The sequence below is a fragment of the Tiliqua scincoides genome, chromosome 1, assembly GCF_035046505.1.
Source record: "Tiliqua scincoides isolate rTilSci1 chromosome 1, rTilSci1.hap2, whole genome shotgun sequence".
In the NCBI taxonomy this organism is placed as follows: Eukaryota; Metazoa; Chordata; class Lepidosauria; order Squamata; family Scincidae; genus Tiliqua; species Tiliqua scincoides.
The window spans coordinates 302,155,420-302,173,390 of NC_089821.1; the positions used below are offsets into that span (position 1 = coordinate 302,155,420).

The 17,971-nt window shown below is 41.0% G+C and overlaps 1 protein-coding gene across 3 annotated transcripts in view; it reads left to right on the forward strand.

Annotated features, from left to right (window-relative positions):
* The window catches only part of MARK3 (microtubule affinity regulating kinase 3), a 72,651-nt gene that overhangs the window by 28,626 nt on the left and 26,054 nt on the right, over positions 1-17,971 (forward strand). For all 3 annotated transcript variants that reach the window (XM_066629341.1, XM_066629358.1, XM_066629349.1), the window contains 7 exons: positions 5,107-5,172; positions 8,591-8,661; positions 11,663-11,719; positions 14,442-14,678; positions 14,814-14,933; positions 16,677-16,776; positions 16,935-17,047. In XM_066629341.1, coding sequence (XP_066485438.1) covers positions 5,107-5,172; positions 8,591-8,661; positions 11,663-11,719; positions 14,442-14,678; positions 14,814-14,933; positions 16,677-16,776; positions 16,935-17,047 — 764 coding nt within the window. The remainder of the gene's footprint in view (positions 1-5,106; positions 5,173-8,590; positions 8,662-11,662; positions 11,720-14,441; positions 14,679-14,813; positions 14,934-16,676; positions 16,777-16,934; positions 17,048-17,971) is intronic.

Here is a 17,971-nt window from a genome sequence, read left to right on the forward strand (position 1 = left end):
CAGGTCTGGGAGACCCTGAGCATATGCAGTGTCTCTCCACCAAATTTCCTACAAAGGAAATTAACTAGGCTCATGTCCACTCCAGCTGACATTCCAGATTTCTTGTTCCTGAACATATTGAAGAGAAACGTCAAACTACATTACTACACTTACTTGCATTTGTAGTAACTATTGTGGGGTAAACTGTTCCAAGTGGACTTACTAAGGTTACCTTCCGGCACTGAAGGGGATGGTGCATGAGAATGGCGGTGAGAGGTAACAAAACTTACTGTCTCCTTGATTAAAAAAAAAAATCCTTTGTCTCCTTAATAAGTGATTCAGCTATCCCTTGCCTTGGCAATTTAATCTCCAAATTCAACTCAAGTTTCTCTTGACGACTTCCGTGTAATCCCCGATATCTCTAACACACTTACCATGAAAATGCAAGTCAATCTAAAACTAAGCCCTGTATAAAAATAAGTTGTCATTGATACTGTTGTTTATAGTGATGGTTACTGAGAGCATTCCCATATAATTCGGGGTTCTTGATCCAAAATTTAGGGCTATTGTACAAGGTAGAATATGAAGTAGTACCCTAACATTGTAGTGTTTAGAGCAGGGGTGCTCACATTTTTTTGGCTCGAGAGCTACTTTGAAACCCAGCAAGGCCTGGAGATCTACCAGAGTTTTTTTTACAATGTTCGCGCCATCATAACATATAACATTTATGTGTACAATGTATGTTGGTGTACCTTGAGCCCCACTGAGTATAACAGGACTTACTCCTGAGTAGACATGCCTAGGATTAGGCTGTGAGGCTGCAATCCTAGCCACACTTACCTGGGAGTAAGCCCCATTGAGTACAATGGGCCTTACTCCCGGCGTTTCCTCCCAGAGGCACCTGAAGGGGGGGGGTCGGCACTCCGCGATCTACTCATTTTACCTCGCGATCTACCGGTAGATCGCGATCCACCTATTGAGCACCCCTGGTTTAGAGAGTTAATGAAGATTGTTGTAACAAGTTTCACCTACTGAATTTAAACTTCAAGCAAATGTCCTTGTAGGGATGATTATGTTGTGCTACTTGTGGCTATAATTCAGGTCACTATCTCTCCCATTTAAATCACTTTAATTCTGCTGTGTTTCTTATATTGGGTAGGTTTTTAGAAGTTCTGTCAATTATCATAGAATGAAATAAGAAGTAATTACAATTAGTACTCAGCTGCCAGGAAATTTGTTGATTTAGCAGTGCAGTTGTAAATATGTTTACTTGGAAGTAAGTTTCTTGAGCATAGTTGGGCTTACTCCCCTAGTAGTTATGTTTAGTTTTGCACTTAGTACTGATTACACGGCACTAGTACTGATTACCCTGAGCTACCTAGCAGTTTTTTAGGAGCTAAACTTCAAAATAGTCTTCCTTTAAAAGAAAACCAGACAAATTGTGGTTGCCTTCACATTTTGCCACCAGTTATTTCCTCAAGATGTACAGTTATAGTATCTTTTGAAGCTGGTTATTGGCTTGTCCCTAGCAAAATAAATAATTTTTAAAAATGTATGACATCATTTTGCAATGCAGAGATTATTTTCTAGCAATTTTTGGTATTTGGGTGTAGTCAAACTGTAGAGCTGATGGATAGAAACAGTTCTTTAATAGAAAGTACATAAGTTTGATAGGTAGGAATAAAAAATATTGCAGCACAATATGAGCTAGATCAGCTATCTTCAACCTTTTTCATTTCATTACCTTTTTCAACCTTCAACACTGGCAAGGCACTAAAATTTTCAAGGCGCACCATCAGTTTTTTGACAGTTGACGAAACACACCACACTGACAGCAGGGGCTCACATACCCCCAGTGGCCCTGTGAACAAATGATCCTCCCTCAAACTCCTGCGGTACACCTGCAGACCATCCACAGCACACCAGTGAGTCATGGCACAGTGGTTGAAAATGGTTGAGCTAGAATATAGTGCAGTGCAATGCCAATGTAATATATTATGGGAAATGAAGATGCATCTTTTTAAATTATGGGAGAGGGCTATATTGTAATGTTGACAATCCATTTAACATTTTTTGGCAAAACTTTCAACGGCTATGTGCTCTTCTTTTATCATGTGAATCTATAAATATCTATCACTTCAGCCTCTAATCACAAATCAGACACTAGCATAAATAATTGAATGATGTTGCATTCATATAACATGAAAGATGAGCAGTGATTTCCCTTTGGATACCGAATTTAGTAGAAATTACTATATCTGGCTCTTGATAATCTGGAAAGCCCTATTAACTAGAAATTGGTAGTCCAGAAGTGCAGGGAGAAGGGAGGGAATGGTGCCACCATGGCTCTAACCTCCCTTGCAGCTGAGCAGGCAGGGAGAGGTGAAGGATGACCGCACCCCTTACCTCCTGCACCACCTTTCTCTTATTCCTAGCATGGTGCTTTAAAAAAACAAAAAGATGGGAAGATCTGACTCCTTGCCTCCCTCGCCCATGCAGCTACAGATAGGGAGGAGGTGATGGTGGCACTCATGGTACCTTCTCCTCCACTCACTGCTTGAGGGAAATGGGGGCTGCCAGTAATTATTGCAGTGTTCTGCCTAGTTATTGCAATGAGTTTCTCATATCTGGCACCGTTTCCATCCTGAAGATGCCAGATATTACAATTTTCACTGTATTATGATTGCAGGCTTTTATTTTTAAAATAAAATTACTGCTCTTGATATGCTATTTTAACTAAAAACTGTACCTAGACTTCAATATTGTATGGACTTACATGGCAGTAAGTCCCACTGAGCTCAGTAGGCCTTATTTGTGAATAGACATGCATAGGATTGTGCTGCAACTCTCATTTAGTACTCACAATTGAGTGGTGCATTGTTCTGAACTGCAGTTATAGCCCTTTAAGTTGTGAACTAATTTCAGATGAAAAAGGGAGAGCAACCAGGCTGTATATTGTATGCAGAACAATCCAGTAATGAATGGTTGGATGAGGCCATAGCTTAGTGACAGGCCTTCTGCTTTGCATTCAGAGAGTTCTCAACTGGATTGCCAGCATCCCGGAAAGACTGGGAAAGACCCATGTCTGACACCCTGGCAAGCTGTTCCCAGTTAGTGTAGCAATCTTTTTGTTTAAGGGGGCCAGATATTCAGAGGTAATTTCATCACATTACTGCTGAACTTCCAAGCTGCCGAGCACCTGGAAGTGACCCAAGTGGAGTTTGGTTTTAGAGGCAAAGCTTCCTGCCCACTTTGCCGTGTGCCAGACAGGAAATGGCGGAGCCACCTACTTGGTGGCACAGGGACTTCTGTGCCTGGGCAGGCAGCTGTGAACCTGGGCAGGCACCTCTGCCATTCCCCTTTCAGCATTCAGAGACTTGGGTGGGAGGCATCACTTCCGCAGCCGAGCCCTGCAAGGACTGGATGATGCCAACTGGTGGGCCAGATCCAGCCTCTGGGCCGTAGGTTGCTGACCCCTGATGTAGACTGTGCTGAGCTTGATGGACCAATGGTTTAACTCTTAGTGTAAGGCAACTTCATATGTTGATCTGAGGGAACATGACAGACCCACCATGCTGAAGCAAATTATGTCTGGGCCTGCCTAGTAACCCTGTGTCTTGAGTCTATGATGACAGAAAGGTGAGGTCTAAATAAATCCTGTAGAAATTTATTACATGCCTTATGTATTAATAGTTTTTCTTAGAGCAGGTCTGAGAGTTACCAGCATACTTAGTATTATACGTGACACAAATGATTGACTTGAGATTGCACTTCTTAAGGAGGGGGACATGATTGAGGCATACAAAATTATGCATGGGAAGGATAGAGTGGATAGAGAGATGCTATTTTCCATCTCATACAACACCAGAACCAGGGGAAATCCACTAAAATTGAGTGTTGGGGGAGTTAGGACAGACAAAAGTAAGCATTTCTTTACTTAGTGTGTAGTTAGTCTGTGGAACTTCTTGCCACAGGATGTGGTGATGGCATCTGGCCTAAATGCCTTTAAAAGGTTTTTGGACAAATTTCTGGAGGAAAAGTCCATCGCATGTTACAAGCCATGATGTGTATATGCAACCTCCTGATTTTTAGAAAAGGGCTAAGTCAGAAGATCAGAGAAAGGCAAGTGTTGAAGACAGAAGATGAAAACTAAGGAGTGGAGTCAGGAGAAGTCTAGAGTGAAGTAAAGGAAATGGTGTATAGTTAATGGTATCAAACGTGTTGATACCATCAAATGAGTTGGAGCAGGGGCCAAAATAAGAGACCTTGGGACTTGGCAGTAAGGCAGTCATTAAGGACACAAAATGGAGCTAATGTGGTTGGTTGATCAGAGCAGAAGATGGATTGGTATAAAGAGGAAGTAGTTGCAGTTGGTGTGAAGTATTTAAACGTAAAGAAAGATAGTAAATGCCATAAAATAGACAAGAAGCAGAGAGTTTTTTCAAAAAATTAGAAAAGCAGATTTGAAATGGGAAAGAAAATTGTTGTTCATTCAGCAAAAGAATGAAAGAATGGTTTTTCTTAAAGTACTTCTCATCTCCTTGACATGACCTTGGAAGAACATGGAACCTTTCACAGTCTTTAAAACCAAGTGTGGATTTAATCAGTGAGTGGGGACTTTCTTGGTTTTAAATGACTAAACAGAAGTGAGCTTGTTGGTTTCTTATTGCTTTGCAATTCAGGGCATCTTCCTATTTTATAAGCAAAATGTAACATTGACTGAATGAAACTTGTTAATGTCAAGTGGAAACAAATAATAGACATAGTGGATCCAACGAAGAGCTTGTCTGGTCCAGCATTCTATTTCCGTAGCCAACCAGAAGCTTCCTAGAACACCCATAAATGAGTGAGAAGAAAATGGTTCTCCCTAGCTGTCTCCAGCTTCCCACTCTTCTCCTTTGCTGATATTTAGAAGCATGTTGCCCCAAACATGGAAGTTCCATTTAATTACCATGGCTAATAACAATTGTTTGACTGACACCATGTTGAAACAAATACTATGAGTTAAGGATGTTCTGCTGTTTGACTTCAATAGGTGTGCCTGAGTTCCAGTATTGTTTATAAGCAACCTTTGTAGAGAAGTCTAATGAAAGTTAGTCTCTAAATATGTTCCCTTTTTTCTTCTAGTTAAATTATTTGAAGTAATTGAAACTGAGAAAACGCTCTATTTAATCATGGAGTATGCAAGTGGGGGTAAGTAGCAAACTGATACAACATAATGAGATCTGTTAAATAGTGTAAATAAAAGTGTCTGTTGGAAAAAAGTAGTAATTTTTGAAAACCATCACAAATCCTTTCTATTATCAGATTAGATGTATTAACTAAGAGATGTTTTCAGAGATCACAAAATGCTTTTCCTCATTACCATCTTGAGCAGTAAGTTAGTCTACACAGCTGAACTTGAGCAACCTTAGTTTGCAATGGGAATGACAGTAGGATATCATAACGCATTACCCATTGTGTCCCCCCCTTCCCATTTTTGGAAAGGGGGAGATTTACGTGGGAGCCTTCAGTTCAGGATTATATCAGGGTTGCCTCTTAAACTGGCATCAGTAATGAGTGATGCATCACAGAGCTTTTTTGTACACTGGAGTGCTTCCTTATATACAGACTCACCCACAGAATATATAACTTCATGCAAGCACTGCAGTTGCTCCATGTGTAATTTATACAGGCACAAGGCAATGATGATGGGGGTGGGGGGAGATGGGGAAAGGGACAAAATAAAAAGTAGTTTGGAACACAGCCAACCTGTAAAAACCTCTTATGCAGATGATCCCCTATATAGATTTAAAACATATATTACCTTTAGGCTATGCACTAGATGGCAATAGAGTTACTCTTTATTCTCCAATTACATCAGAGGGCAACAGTTCATGTACTTAGTCATTCTAAATTCTTTAGTCATTTAGTCATTCTCAACACTACCTTCAGTCACAAAATCAGTTGGTTAAAATCACTTTAGCAATTAGGTACTTCGGGAAAGGTGAATAATTCTGTCTACCTCTGGTGCTCCGATAACCTGCTCTGGATGTCTCAACAGTAAACTACTGTAAAAAAAAGTTACACTTGCTGGATTCTGGAGGGAGTAAGGGAAAGGTGACAAATTCTATGCGAGGTTGGTACAACTTGTCACCCATCGCTTTTGCTGTCTTCTGGGAACACAAAAATAATGTGGCAAGCAACCACCTTGTAAGCATCAATATGTGGCTAGTGGCACAGGAGGCAACAATGGTTGTCCATGATAGTTGTCCATTCCCCCCAAACTGTTGAATGAGGAAAATCTTCTGCAGTGGCAGCTCTTCTCCTTCCTATTCTCAGAGGCTAGTAGGAAGAGGAGCTGCCACCACATTTCTCCCTCCCCCCCAGTTCACCAGTGGAGATGGAGAGTGGGAAGTAGGGGAGCTGCTGCCACTGCTGTGGCTTGCAGTGACTCCTCATTTGCCCATGCTCCCTGTTGGTGCCGTGTTATTGCAGGGGCCTTGGGGAGAAAAACTTGGCAGAGCAGGAATAGGAGGAGCTACCACACAAATACGTTTAAAAACAATTATTATTTTTCAGTTTTATACATTCTTCACATAAACAGTGTGGCAAGAACAACTACGCGCACGCGCGCGCACACACACACACACACAAAGTCAAAGGATGGGGCTTTTAAAAAAAGGGGTCTACTTTGCTTGGTTCAAAAGAAGCGGGGCTGGTGGTTGCCAGGTTTTTCTAAGCACATGTGTCATTAAAGGTCAGCCAGATGTCCAGATACAGGTCTGTCCTTATCCGCGAATTTGCGACCAACGGATTTAAAGCACGGTGGGTTCCGAACCAGAAGTGCAGGTTCAGACCTGTGTTCCCGGATGCAGTTGGAGGTGTTGTCCAGTTGCAACTGGGAGACTTTCTGAGGCCCAGAGTGCTGGAAAGGCACTTCTGATTTCTATAAAAACTGGAAGTGCCTTTCCAGCATCTCCGGAGGCATTTCTAAGACCTGCAGAAGCCTCTGGGTCTGAAGACAATATTAGACCTACCCACTAATTTGCTTATCCATGGGTTTTGGTATCCACTGAAGGGTCCAGGAAGGGATCCCCTGTGGATACCGAGGTCCAACTGTATGTCTCTTCTGATTTTACTAGAAAAAGTTTTCCACAAAGGGAGTGTCCCCTAAAGACTTGCTCTACTAGTACTAGGAGTTGGCTCCTGTCATGGGCCCCCAGATAGTGTCTGACTTGGCAAATCCTTGACATCTCAGCTTCAGGAGAGATAAAATCCTCTTGTGGGGACAGTGAACAACAAGCGCAGGGAGAATGCTGATTTGTTTGAAGACTGCTAATATCACTGACTGCATCTGTTGAGAATTTCCCAACTTCAATATTGTCTTGGAGTGAATCACTTAATTCCTGCAATGCTAGGATTGTAATCATGTATTTTTAATTGGCTCCAATGACATTATATTGACTAAAGTCAAAGAAATGTTCATATTGTGTGCCAGTTGTTTTCCTCTGATACAAACCTTTTTAAAAGTTCAGGGTAGGAAGGAATAATATATTTAAGTATGCTTGTTCTTGTAAATCAGCAGGCAGTGGGAGGCACTCCCCATCAGGTAGCATTTTCAGTAGTTCTTCTGGTGCTCTTAATGTGCTACTTTTCTGGTCATATGATTTCAAAAATCAGTAGCTAAGTTAATCTTGTAGTGCTGGTAAAAAAGTCAAATATTTGTTGAAGCTAGTTTCAGGTTTGTCTGTTTTCAAGCAATTGTGGTTCCTTTGGTGCTTCTCTAGAATTATCAGGACTTCCAGAAAAATATTTATGCAGGAATGTAGCTTATCATTGCCTTGCTTTGTTCATTTTAAAATAGTTTCATAAAATATCTAATTCTTCCTACTGTGTTCAAAATATTTTAGAAAGTAATTTTACAACAAGTTAAATATTCTGTTGTGATTAAAAAGGGATGCCAAACCTGTCTCTCTTCTCCCTCCCCCATTCCTTTCTCATCTCACACATGAAGTAATCCTAGCTTGTTAAAACACAGTTTTTCATTGTCCAATCCTGGAAGCCTTGGTTTACAAGCCAGGATATGAAACTGATTTGTCATTGCCTGGTTTGTATAAATTAGAGCAGTGGTTCTCAAACTTTTTAGAGGCTATTGCCTGATTTATGAATGCCAGGGTGATTGGGGAGCAGTGCTCTCCCCTCCAAGTAGCAGCTTATTTAACCCTTGATGCACGTAGCCCAATAGCCCTGTCAGTTTTGTGCGCTACCAAAAATTGGACCCACAGTTTGAGTACTGCTGTGTTAGACCGTATCTCTAGAGTTTGGACAGCATGTGACAAATGCTGTGGTTCAACCAGTTTTGTCTTTCACAGCTCTACTCTTAAACTGAGAAGAAAAGGGGAAAGCAGAAGTGTACATGTTCAGCATTGCTTCAGCTCATTTCTCAATCAGCAAACTAGTTTTCTAGACTGTCTAACTCAGTCCATTGTATGCACCAAACTAATTCTTAAGGTTTTTACTTTCTCTGTATGTTTCCTGTAATAAACTGTAAGTACTTTTAAAATTATAGTCTTTGTCAGAAATTAACTACGTAGAGTATCTGAGAGATCCTGTTTTATCTTCTTTGCAGGGGAGGTATTTGACTATCTAGTTGCACATGGAAGAATGAAGGAAAAGGAGGCAAGGGCTAAATTTAGACAGGTATGTATGACCGGTGATAGACATTTAGATCAAGATTATTCCCAAGCCATTATTGCTTGCTCTCCTGGGGGTGGGGAGGGGACCGCTGATGGTGGAAGATGTTGACAAAATTGGCCAAATCGGTTTGGTTGCAGTATATGCTCTTGTGCTGTAGCTATGTGATATAACACTATTGGGAAGTGACTCCCATTTAATTCTTTATGTGTATGAACAGGAAGTCCTTAATTTTGGCCAGAAGTATACTTGCTGCAAAACTGTTCTGTTGAAATCTACAAGGATTACCTTTGCGTATAGACACGGACCTTGAGGTGCTAAGCGCTCTCACTTTGACTTTGTGCTGTTTTCAGTTTCTGTTTCATTCCTAAGAATTCATGGACTTCTTAGACATTTGAGCTGCATATTTGTCTTCAGTACTGGTCATGCCTTACAAATCAATCTTGTTTCATTGGTAAGACGGAAACGTGATAGCCTGTGTTTCTCTTGCATTGTTCTTGGACTATAGACTCTTGTGGAGACTTTCAAGAGTATATAGTTAATGCAACACTTGCACTGTTTTAGTAGATCTCATAAACATAAAAAGTAGTACTTTATGAGATTGAAACATGATTTCAACCTCAAAAGTATTTTCAGGGGGGAAAAATGGCTTGTTCACACACAATGTTAAATGTTGGTTTAGCATTAAATGAGTGAGCATTGCATTCAAACATTACTCCTTCCTCTTGCATTCCAGTTCAGTTATTCAGTTAGTTACTTTTTAGTACAAACCATACTTTCCTATTGCATCTGGACCAGTAAGCTATGTTTGTGCATGCTCTAAACTTAGGATTAAAGCTAGCATCAAATTTTGGTTTGTGGTCTTTGTTTGCAGGGCCAGCACAAACCATAGTTTATTATAATGGGAAACTATGGTTTGCATTAAAAGGAAATATATAATTGAGTCTTGGTGCATAATGGTAGGAAAGGGTAGCACAGATGGCTTTTTAATGTAGCCACAAAACATGGTTTGGCGATATGTTTGAATTAAACAGTTTCTTTAAAGTAAGGCTGCCATGAAATGAAGAATCAAAAACTGATAATGGCTCAAAGAAAGCAAGTATTGAGTGTAGAGCAACTTGTCCTTGATTTGAATTCATCCTATTTCACATTGCAGGTCTTCTTTCCTTTTTTTTCTTGCCCACCTCCTGCTCCCATTCTTTCTGTTCTGTGTTATTCTCACCAGTTAACTGCAAACCACTGTGCAGCAAGTTATGTGAAATTGTGCAGGGACAGAAAAAAAAGAACTAAGTTAAGCTGTTTTTTGGGGGGAAAAAAACTGGAAGCAGAAGAAATATCTACTCCCAGTTAGAAATCTGATTATTTCTATGAGTGAAGATTCTTGTGAGATTGGAAGCTTAGGACCTCTCTGGCTTGTCCTTTGTAGTTAATGTGCCCTGGAAACAAACTATTTCCAGAATGAAGCCTTACTGAGATTTTGGTAAAATTAATCTTTTTGCTTTACGTGACGTTAGAAGGGTTCAATATAGTTAGTGGCGCATCCATTCTGTATCAGACTAGTTCCATAGTTGTGTAGCAGAATCTTGGTCTTAATTTGGAAATGATCAGTTTCTAATACTGATCTCTGACTCACATGAAGCTCTGTATGTATAATCTAAGTGATGGCTATTCAGTATTCATTTTTCTCTAACCCATACATAACTTGGTGCAAAACAGTAACAGAATTGTTCTTGAAATCAGGAAACAGTTATTACCTCAGAACTGAGAAACTAACATGATAAAGATACAGAGGAGTTTGCAACTACTAGTCCTTAAAATTTGTATCTCGTAACCAACCTTCCACCATGGGAAAAATGAATAGCTTCTTAGGCCCAGTGCAACCATAATGTTCCTGACTGCAGGAGTAGGCCATATGATCACACTATAGCTGTGTGCTATAGCAGTATTCCCACTTCCAAGGCTAACCGTGGTAAATAGTTACATCAGCACCAGCAATAACTGTGGCTAGCACTAATCAGAGTTTCCTTTCTTGCAGGGATAGGCTACCTTTTTGTTAAAAATGGCTGGACGTTTGGCAGTGATATCACATTGCTGAATGTCCAGGTTGCCAAGCACTTGGAAAGCAGCTCCACAGAGCTCAGCTTGAGAGGCAAAGCCTTCTGCCCAGTTTGCCATGGGCCAGATAGGGAATGGCGAAGCCACCTGCCTGGGCTTGTAGAGTCCCAGTCGCAGAGGGATTCTGCAAGCCTGGGTGGGTGGCTCCGCCATTCCTGTCCAGCACATAGCAAACTGGGCAGAAGGTTTTGCCTCTCAAGCTGAACTCTGTGCAGGCCAGATAACTTTGGCTCATGGGCCAGATTTGGCCCACAAGCTATATGTTGCCACCCCTGGTTAAATCTTCTGAAATCTGCTTTGACCTATGGCTTTAGATTCTGGACTAAGTGGGAACTGTAGTTTAACTTTAACCATGGTTACTATCAATGTTAGTATAATAGTTAACCACTGCCAGGAGTTCATTCACTGCATTGAGAACCAGGGAGTTGCAGGTCAGTTAAGGAGTCAAGGAAGCTACATCTTCATCACTTTCACTCTAAGTCGCTTTTCTAGATAATGGTAAAAGTTGAAGAAATTGTAGCTTTTATTCATAAGCAACAGTGATATGATGTCACCTTTTGCCACATATTGTCTGACTGATTGTTGATCTTGCTTATTATACAGAGAAACCATTACAATTTGCTTGAAGGGTAACAGTAGCCCAAGTAATAGGCTTGCCTTCAGTTGTCACCTTGACTCTTATCCAAAATGCACTTATTTGAAACCTGTTTGAATAATTCTTATTGATTTCAATGAAGCTTACTCACAAATAAGTGTGTTTAGGTTTGGATACTTTTGCTCAGTGTAATGGTCTTGTATTGCTTTCCATTTTAGCAATTACTGTTAAAGTTTGAGTGCAAACCTGTTTTTTAATATATGTTACTTTATATAATTTAGATTTTTTTCCATCCAGATAGTATCTGCAGTGCAGTATTGTCACCAAAAGCGCATTGTTCACAGAGATCTTAAGGTAAGAAATGAAATTCAAGAACATCGTATTATAAGTGTTCATATTTTTGCCTGTCCAAGGCATTCTTTTCCTGCATTTATGCTGCAATTCTGTACACACTTTTCTGAGAGTAAGCTCCATTGACAATAATGAGATTTGATTCTGAGTAGACATTGCAAACTTTCTCAGTAGTTTAAAAAAGATAGTGGAGGCAAAAGCAGGAGCAGTGCTTCTACTTATTTCTCACTTTCAGCTTTACTTTGGCTGTTCGGATGTTGGGGGAAGGGAGAAATGTTTGTTTTCCCTCACTGTCTTTGGGAGCAAATGCTGCCTCCCTTAAGATGCAGGTGTCCCAGGAATGAAGTCTATTTGATAGAATTAGTCTGCAGTAGAATTTCTCATGTTGTACCCCTACCCATTCTCACATCTCTTCTCTTAGGCCCCCAATGCCCTTAGTTGTTCATTCCCTGTCCCCCACCATTTCTGCTGTTTCTCCATACCAGTTTAGCTTCTCATGGCTTCCTTTTTAGACTCTACTGTCAAAAGTTATACTTAAGCTTCTGTTGCCAAATGTGTCCTCCATCATGTCAGTTCGTGCTGACTGTTCCTCCCCTCTTCCAAACACTTGATCAAGTGTTGATCTCTTGACTAAGATATGCAACTTGTCCCTCAAAATGGCCACGGTGCCAGAAGATTGGAGGATAGCAAATGTCACGCCTATCTTTAAAAAGGGAAAGAGGGGGGACCCAGGAAACTGTAGGCCAGTCAGCCTAACATCTATACCGGGTAAGATGGTGGAATGCCTCATCAAAGATAGGATCTCAAAACACATAGACGAACAGGCCTTGCTGAGGGAGAATCAGCATGGCTTCTGTAAGGGTAAGTCTTGCCTCACGAACCTTATAGAATTCTTTGAAAAGGTCAACAGGCCTTTGTGGATGCGGGAGAACCTGTAGACATTATATATCTGGACTTTCAGAAGGCATTTGACACGGTCCCTCACCAAAGGCTACTAAAAAGACTCCACAGTCAGGGAATTAGAGGACAGGTCCTCTCATGGATTGAGAACTGGTTGAAGGCCAGGAAACAGAGTGGGTGTCAATGGGCAATTTTCACAATGGAGAGAAGTGAAAAGCGGTGTGCCCCAAGGATCTGTCCTGGGGCTGGTGCTTTTCAACCTCTTCATAAATGACCTGGAGACAGGGTTGAGCAGTGAGGTGGCAAAGTTTGCAGACGACACCAAACTCTTTGGAGTGGTGAAGACCAGAAGTGATTGTGAGGAGCTCCAGAAGGATCTCTCCAGACTGGCAGAATGGGCAGCAAAATGGCAGATGCGTTTCAATGTCAGTAAGTGTAAAGTCATGCACACTGGGGCAAAAAATCAAAACTTTAGATATAGGCTGATGGGTTCTGAGCTGTCTGTGACAGATCAGGAGATCTTGGGGTGGTGGTGGACAGGTCAATGAAAGTGTCGACTCAATTTGCGGCGGCAGTAAAGAAGGCCAATTCTATGCTTGGGATCATTAGAAAAGGTATTGAGAACAAAACTGGTAATATTATAATGCCGTTGTACAAATCGATGGTAAGGCCACACCTGGAGTATTGTTTCCAGTTCTGGTCGCCGCATCTCAAAAAAGACATAGTGGAAATGGAAAAGGTGCAAAAGAGAGCGACTAAGATGATTACTGGGCTGGGGTACCTTCCTTATGAGGAAAGGCTATAGCGTTTGGGTCTCTTCAGCCTAGAAAAGAGGCGCCTGAGGGGGGACATGATTGAGACATACAAAATTATGCAGGGGATGGACAGAGTGGATAGAGAGATGCTCTTTACACTCTCACATAACACCAGAACCAGGGAACATCCACTAAAATTGAGTGTTGGGAGAGTTAGGACTGACAAAAGAAAATATTTCTATTTCCTCAGTGTGTGGTTGGTCTGTGGAACCCCTTGCTACACAAATTATGCAGGGGATGGATAGGGGGATGTTGTTTTCCCTCTCACACAAAACCGGAACCAGGGGACATCCACTAAAATTGAGTTAGAATAGACTAAATAAAATATGTCTTTACCCAGCGTGTAATTAGTCTGTGGAATTCTTTGCCACAGGATGTGGTGATGGTGTCTGGTCTAGATCCTTTTAAAAGGAGATTGGACAGATTTCTGGAGGAAAATTCCATTAGATTACAAGCCATGATGGATATGTGCAACCTCCTGGTTTTAGAACTAGGCTACCTCAGAATACCAGATGCAAGAGAGTTGCACCAGGATGCAGGTATCTTGTTGTCTTGTGTGCTGCCTGAGGCATCTGGTGGGCCACTGTGCGATATAGGAAGCTGGGCTAGATCGGCCTTTGACCTGATCAGCAGAATTCTTCTTATAAGTGGGTCAAGCCATTAAAGCAATTTTGCATAATTTCATTCAGAATTTTGTGCTTCCAGAAAAATTGGAACAGTGCTATATGTGAAGTTGCTTTCTAAACAGAAACTAGTATATGTCAAATACTTTTGAATCATATTAAAAAAGACTATGAAATTTGTACTTTGGTAGCAAGTAAGCAGAAGGTTTTAAGATACACTCATGGGAACTCTATAATCTATGTGATGGTCTAGTAAATGTTAAGCTTATCACTTGATGGACATAATTTCAGTTAATGTCATAAACTAGATCTTGGAGAGCTTCAAACATAGGCAGCCCTTTCTTTTAGAAAAGCTTAACATATTGCTATGTGTTTTCCCCCCTCTAGGCAGAAAATCTGTTGCTAGATGCAGACATGAACATTAAAATAGCAGACTTTGGCTTTAGCAATGAGTTTACAGTTGGAAATAAACTGGACACATTTTGTGGCAGTCCTCCATATGCTGCTCCAGAACTCTTCCAAGGCAAGAAGTATGATGGACCCGAAGTAGATGTTTGGAGTTTAGGTGTCATTCTCTACACTCTTGTCAGTGGATCTCTGCCTTTTGATGGGCAGAACCTAAAGGTATACTGGAAATGTATGCTTAAAGGGGTGGTTGGTGGGAAGTTCTTAGAGTCTTACTGTGATTTTGACTATATGCCGTTGTAGGGGCACAGCCTCTTGTCATTTTCTTCTTGGTGTTGCTTGATTTGATTTAAGGAACTGAGAGAGAGGGTGCTAAGAGGAAAATACAGGATTCCTTTCTACATGTCAACAGACTGTGAAAACCTGCTGAAACGCTTCCTCGTGCTAAACCCAACTAAAAGAGGCACTCTTGAGGTAATAAGATCCTTCCCCCTCCCTTAGTTCATTGCCAGTATGCAAGATTTGAATTTTTAAATGACTCTGACAAGTGGTCTGATGGAATACGTATAATGTTTAGTTAACCTTACAAGCAGCTTGTTTCTCTGGACCTCTCCAGTTACGTTTGTTCAGTATGAGGGCATAGGATATTTGAAGTTTAACACAAAAATGATGCTATGTGAAGGAATATCTTATTCCATTTAAAACAAATCTCCCCTGCAATGATTATATAGTCACACCCTGTAATGAAAACACCTTTGTAGTTATAGTTGGTCTTGTGAGAACTGTTCATACAATTCCAAATTGTATAGTACAATGGTTTCCAAACTTTTTAGCACCAGGACCCACTTTTTAAAATGGCAGTCTATTGGGACCCACCTAGACTCCTAAACAAGCAGAATTAGAATGAAATAATTATTTATTTACAAGTAATAATAACCAGAAAAAGACCTTCAGACACTTATCTCCCTCTGTTTACATATGCTTGTGAACTGAAGGAGTTCAGTTCAGGGAATATTTCTCTTTGGAGCCTTCGGTTTGGAGGGCTAATATGCAAACTTATCCTTATGTCATTTAATATTGTGTGAGAGAGCCTTCAGTATTTTTTTTTTAACTGAAAGAATGTAAAGTGTTGGTTCAGCATTTGCCAATCCTTCTCAAAGCATCATGGGTATGCAGCTGCATGGAGGAAGTAATGGCTGTTAGAACACATTTTGGATACATTTTCCACCATTCCCCAGTAGTGATTCCCACAGCAGCATCCAAGAATATATTTGGAGTGCATCATGTGAAGGAATCAGCAAATACCTTTTGTGACCTGGACTGGGGAAGGGGGCGCACATATATTACTGTTCAGGCAATGAACAAACAACGAAAAGGACAGAACACAGCAGCGGTGTATCTTGGCAGCCAGGGGAGGTGGAGTGGTTGGACAGACCACGAGGCACCCTAAGTTCCATCACTGCAGGGCCTTCTCTCTTCCTAAAGTTGGGTTCCCCTTAGTGCAGCTTGTGTGACAGAATGGGAAGAGCTTGTTGCTCTGTTCTGTTTCCGTATTACTAGTGGGCAGACAAAAGTTCTGGCTACTAGTGCTACTTGCTGCCTTCTCCCGAACTTGCTTGCAGCTGTCAGATCTTCATTCCCTCTTTGGGGTGTAGGCAAAGGCTATGAAATGGTCAGGATCACTCTGACTTCTCTCCCCCCCCCCCCCATTAATCAAAGTAGTTGATGGCAGGCCTGAGTGGGCAGAAACGGCACATTCTTGGCACATTCTTGTTGTTGGGTAAGGAGTAAAGGCTTTCCAGATGTTATGTCTCCCTCCCCCAGCAGGTGGTTGCTGTGACTTGTCTGAGATGGTCATATGTCTTGATGAGTTGTAGGAGAGGATACTTGATGAGTTGTAGGAGAGAGGCTGGCTATGGGATCGTGGCTTCCTACTGTAGTCTAAACTGGTTCCCAGTAATATCCAATTGCTGTATCCATTCTTCCTATTCCTAGAACATAATATATCTTCTCTTGTAGTGTTGTATTTTGTCTTGGGAAATGTGAAGGTGAGAAGCATAAATCCAAAAGTAAATGCTTTTTGTGAGGAGAAAGTATGAGCATGGGAAGATATGGCAAGTCCAGGAGAAGTGTACTTGCTTGATTGCTTGGCTCAAAATGTTTAAGACTTTATTAGTGTTTGTTACTGACCTACTGACACCAAAGCTATCCTTGCAGCAAATTATGAAGGATAGGTGGATCAACGCAGGGCATGAGGATGACGAACTTAAACCTTTTGTTGAACCAGAATTAGACATCTCGGACCAGAAGAGAATAGGTAAGCAGTGGAGAATGTTGACTCATTTTTAATATTCAAATTTAGATAAATTGGAGACAGCCTTTTGGTGTCATGCAGTTTTCCAAGACAGGTTTTTAAGTTAGTTACTAAACAGTTATTCTATGAGTTGCTCAGCAAAGTTTCAATTCATATTTCAGATATTATGGTTGGGATGGGATATTCTCAAGAAGAAATACAGGAATCCCTTAGTAAAATGAAATACGATGAAATAACTGCTACATATTTGCTATTAGGGAGAAAATCATCAGAGGTGAGTATAATGTGTACACTTATACAGTTGCATTCGGCGCTGTCACCTTCTGGTGGCATATTCAAGACACCTGCAAGCTTTTTTGCCTCTCATCACATTGTAGCATGAGTATGTGCTTTTATAGCTCTTCAGACTTAACAACTTGCCATAAGGCCATTTTTAACAGCTCAGGTTTATATCCTCTAATGGAGATGGTGGTACACCATCAATGTATCTAGGTGTTTATTAGAGTGAAAAGATAGGTCTCTACCCTGAGAAGTTTGCAGTACAGATAAATAGAGTTTGTCCCAGGTAGTCTTGTATTCTTTCTCCCTGCTCACCTTCTCTTGCTTCAGGCTCTCCTTTCCTCCTTTGTCCTGACAATACCCTTCATTTCCTCCTTCCTTTCTCTGCACTCTTTCTCTTCTACCATCCTTTTCCTTTGACTCTCACTTGCCCCTGAAGGCCTTTTCTGTCTCTTTTAAGGCTTCCCACTCTGTGTTTTTCCCAGTCTAGGTGATTACTGTCAGCTGTTTGGCAATGATATTACCGAGCAAAGAATACAGAAGCCATGCCAAACCCAACTCTCCATGGCTCCTACCTCTGCCTCCTACATGGTCACATATAGCTAGTTGTATGTGGCCATATATCATTTAAGTGAATAATAGGCAGGACTTATAGTAGTTCATATTGTAGTGAATAGACTGTGTGACCAGCCTCTGACAGGCTGTTGTATGTATGATTTGAAAACATCCGTTTATTGATAGTTTACCTCAGTTTGAAAGAAAAGCAGTACATCATCCTGTTTTTATGCTGAAGCAACACCTCTTGCTTTGCCTTGTACTTGAATGCAGCAAATGGTTATGCTCAAATAGCGAGAATCCTGTTTTTTGCTTTTGCTTTCGATTTTCCTTGATGAGTTGGCAATCTCTGAAGAATGTCAGT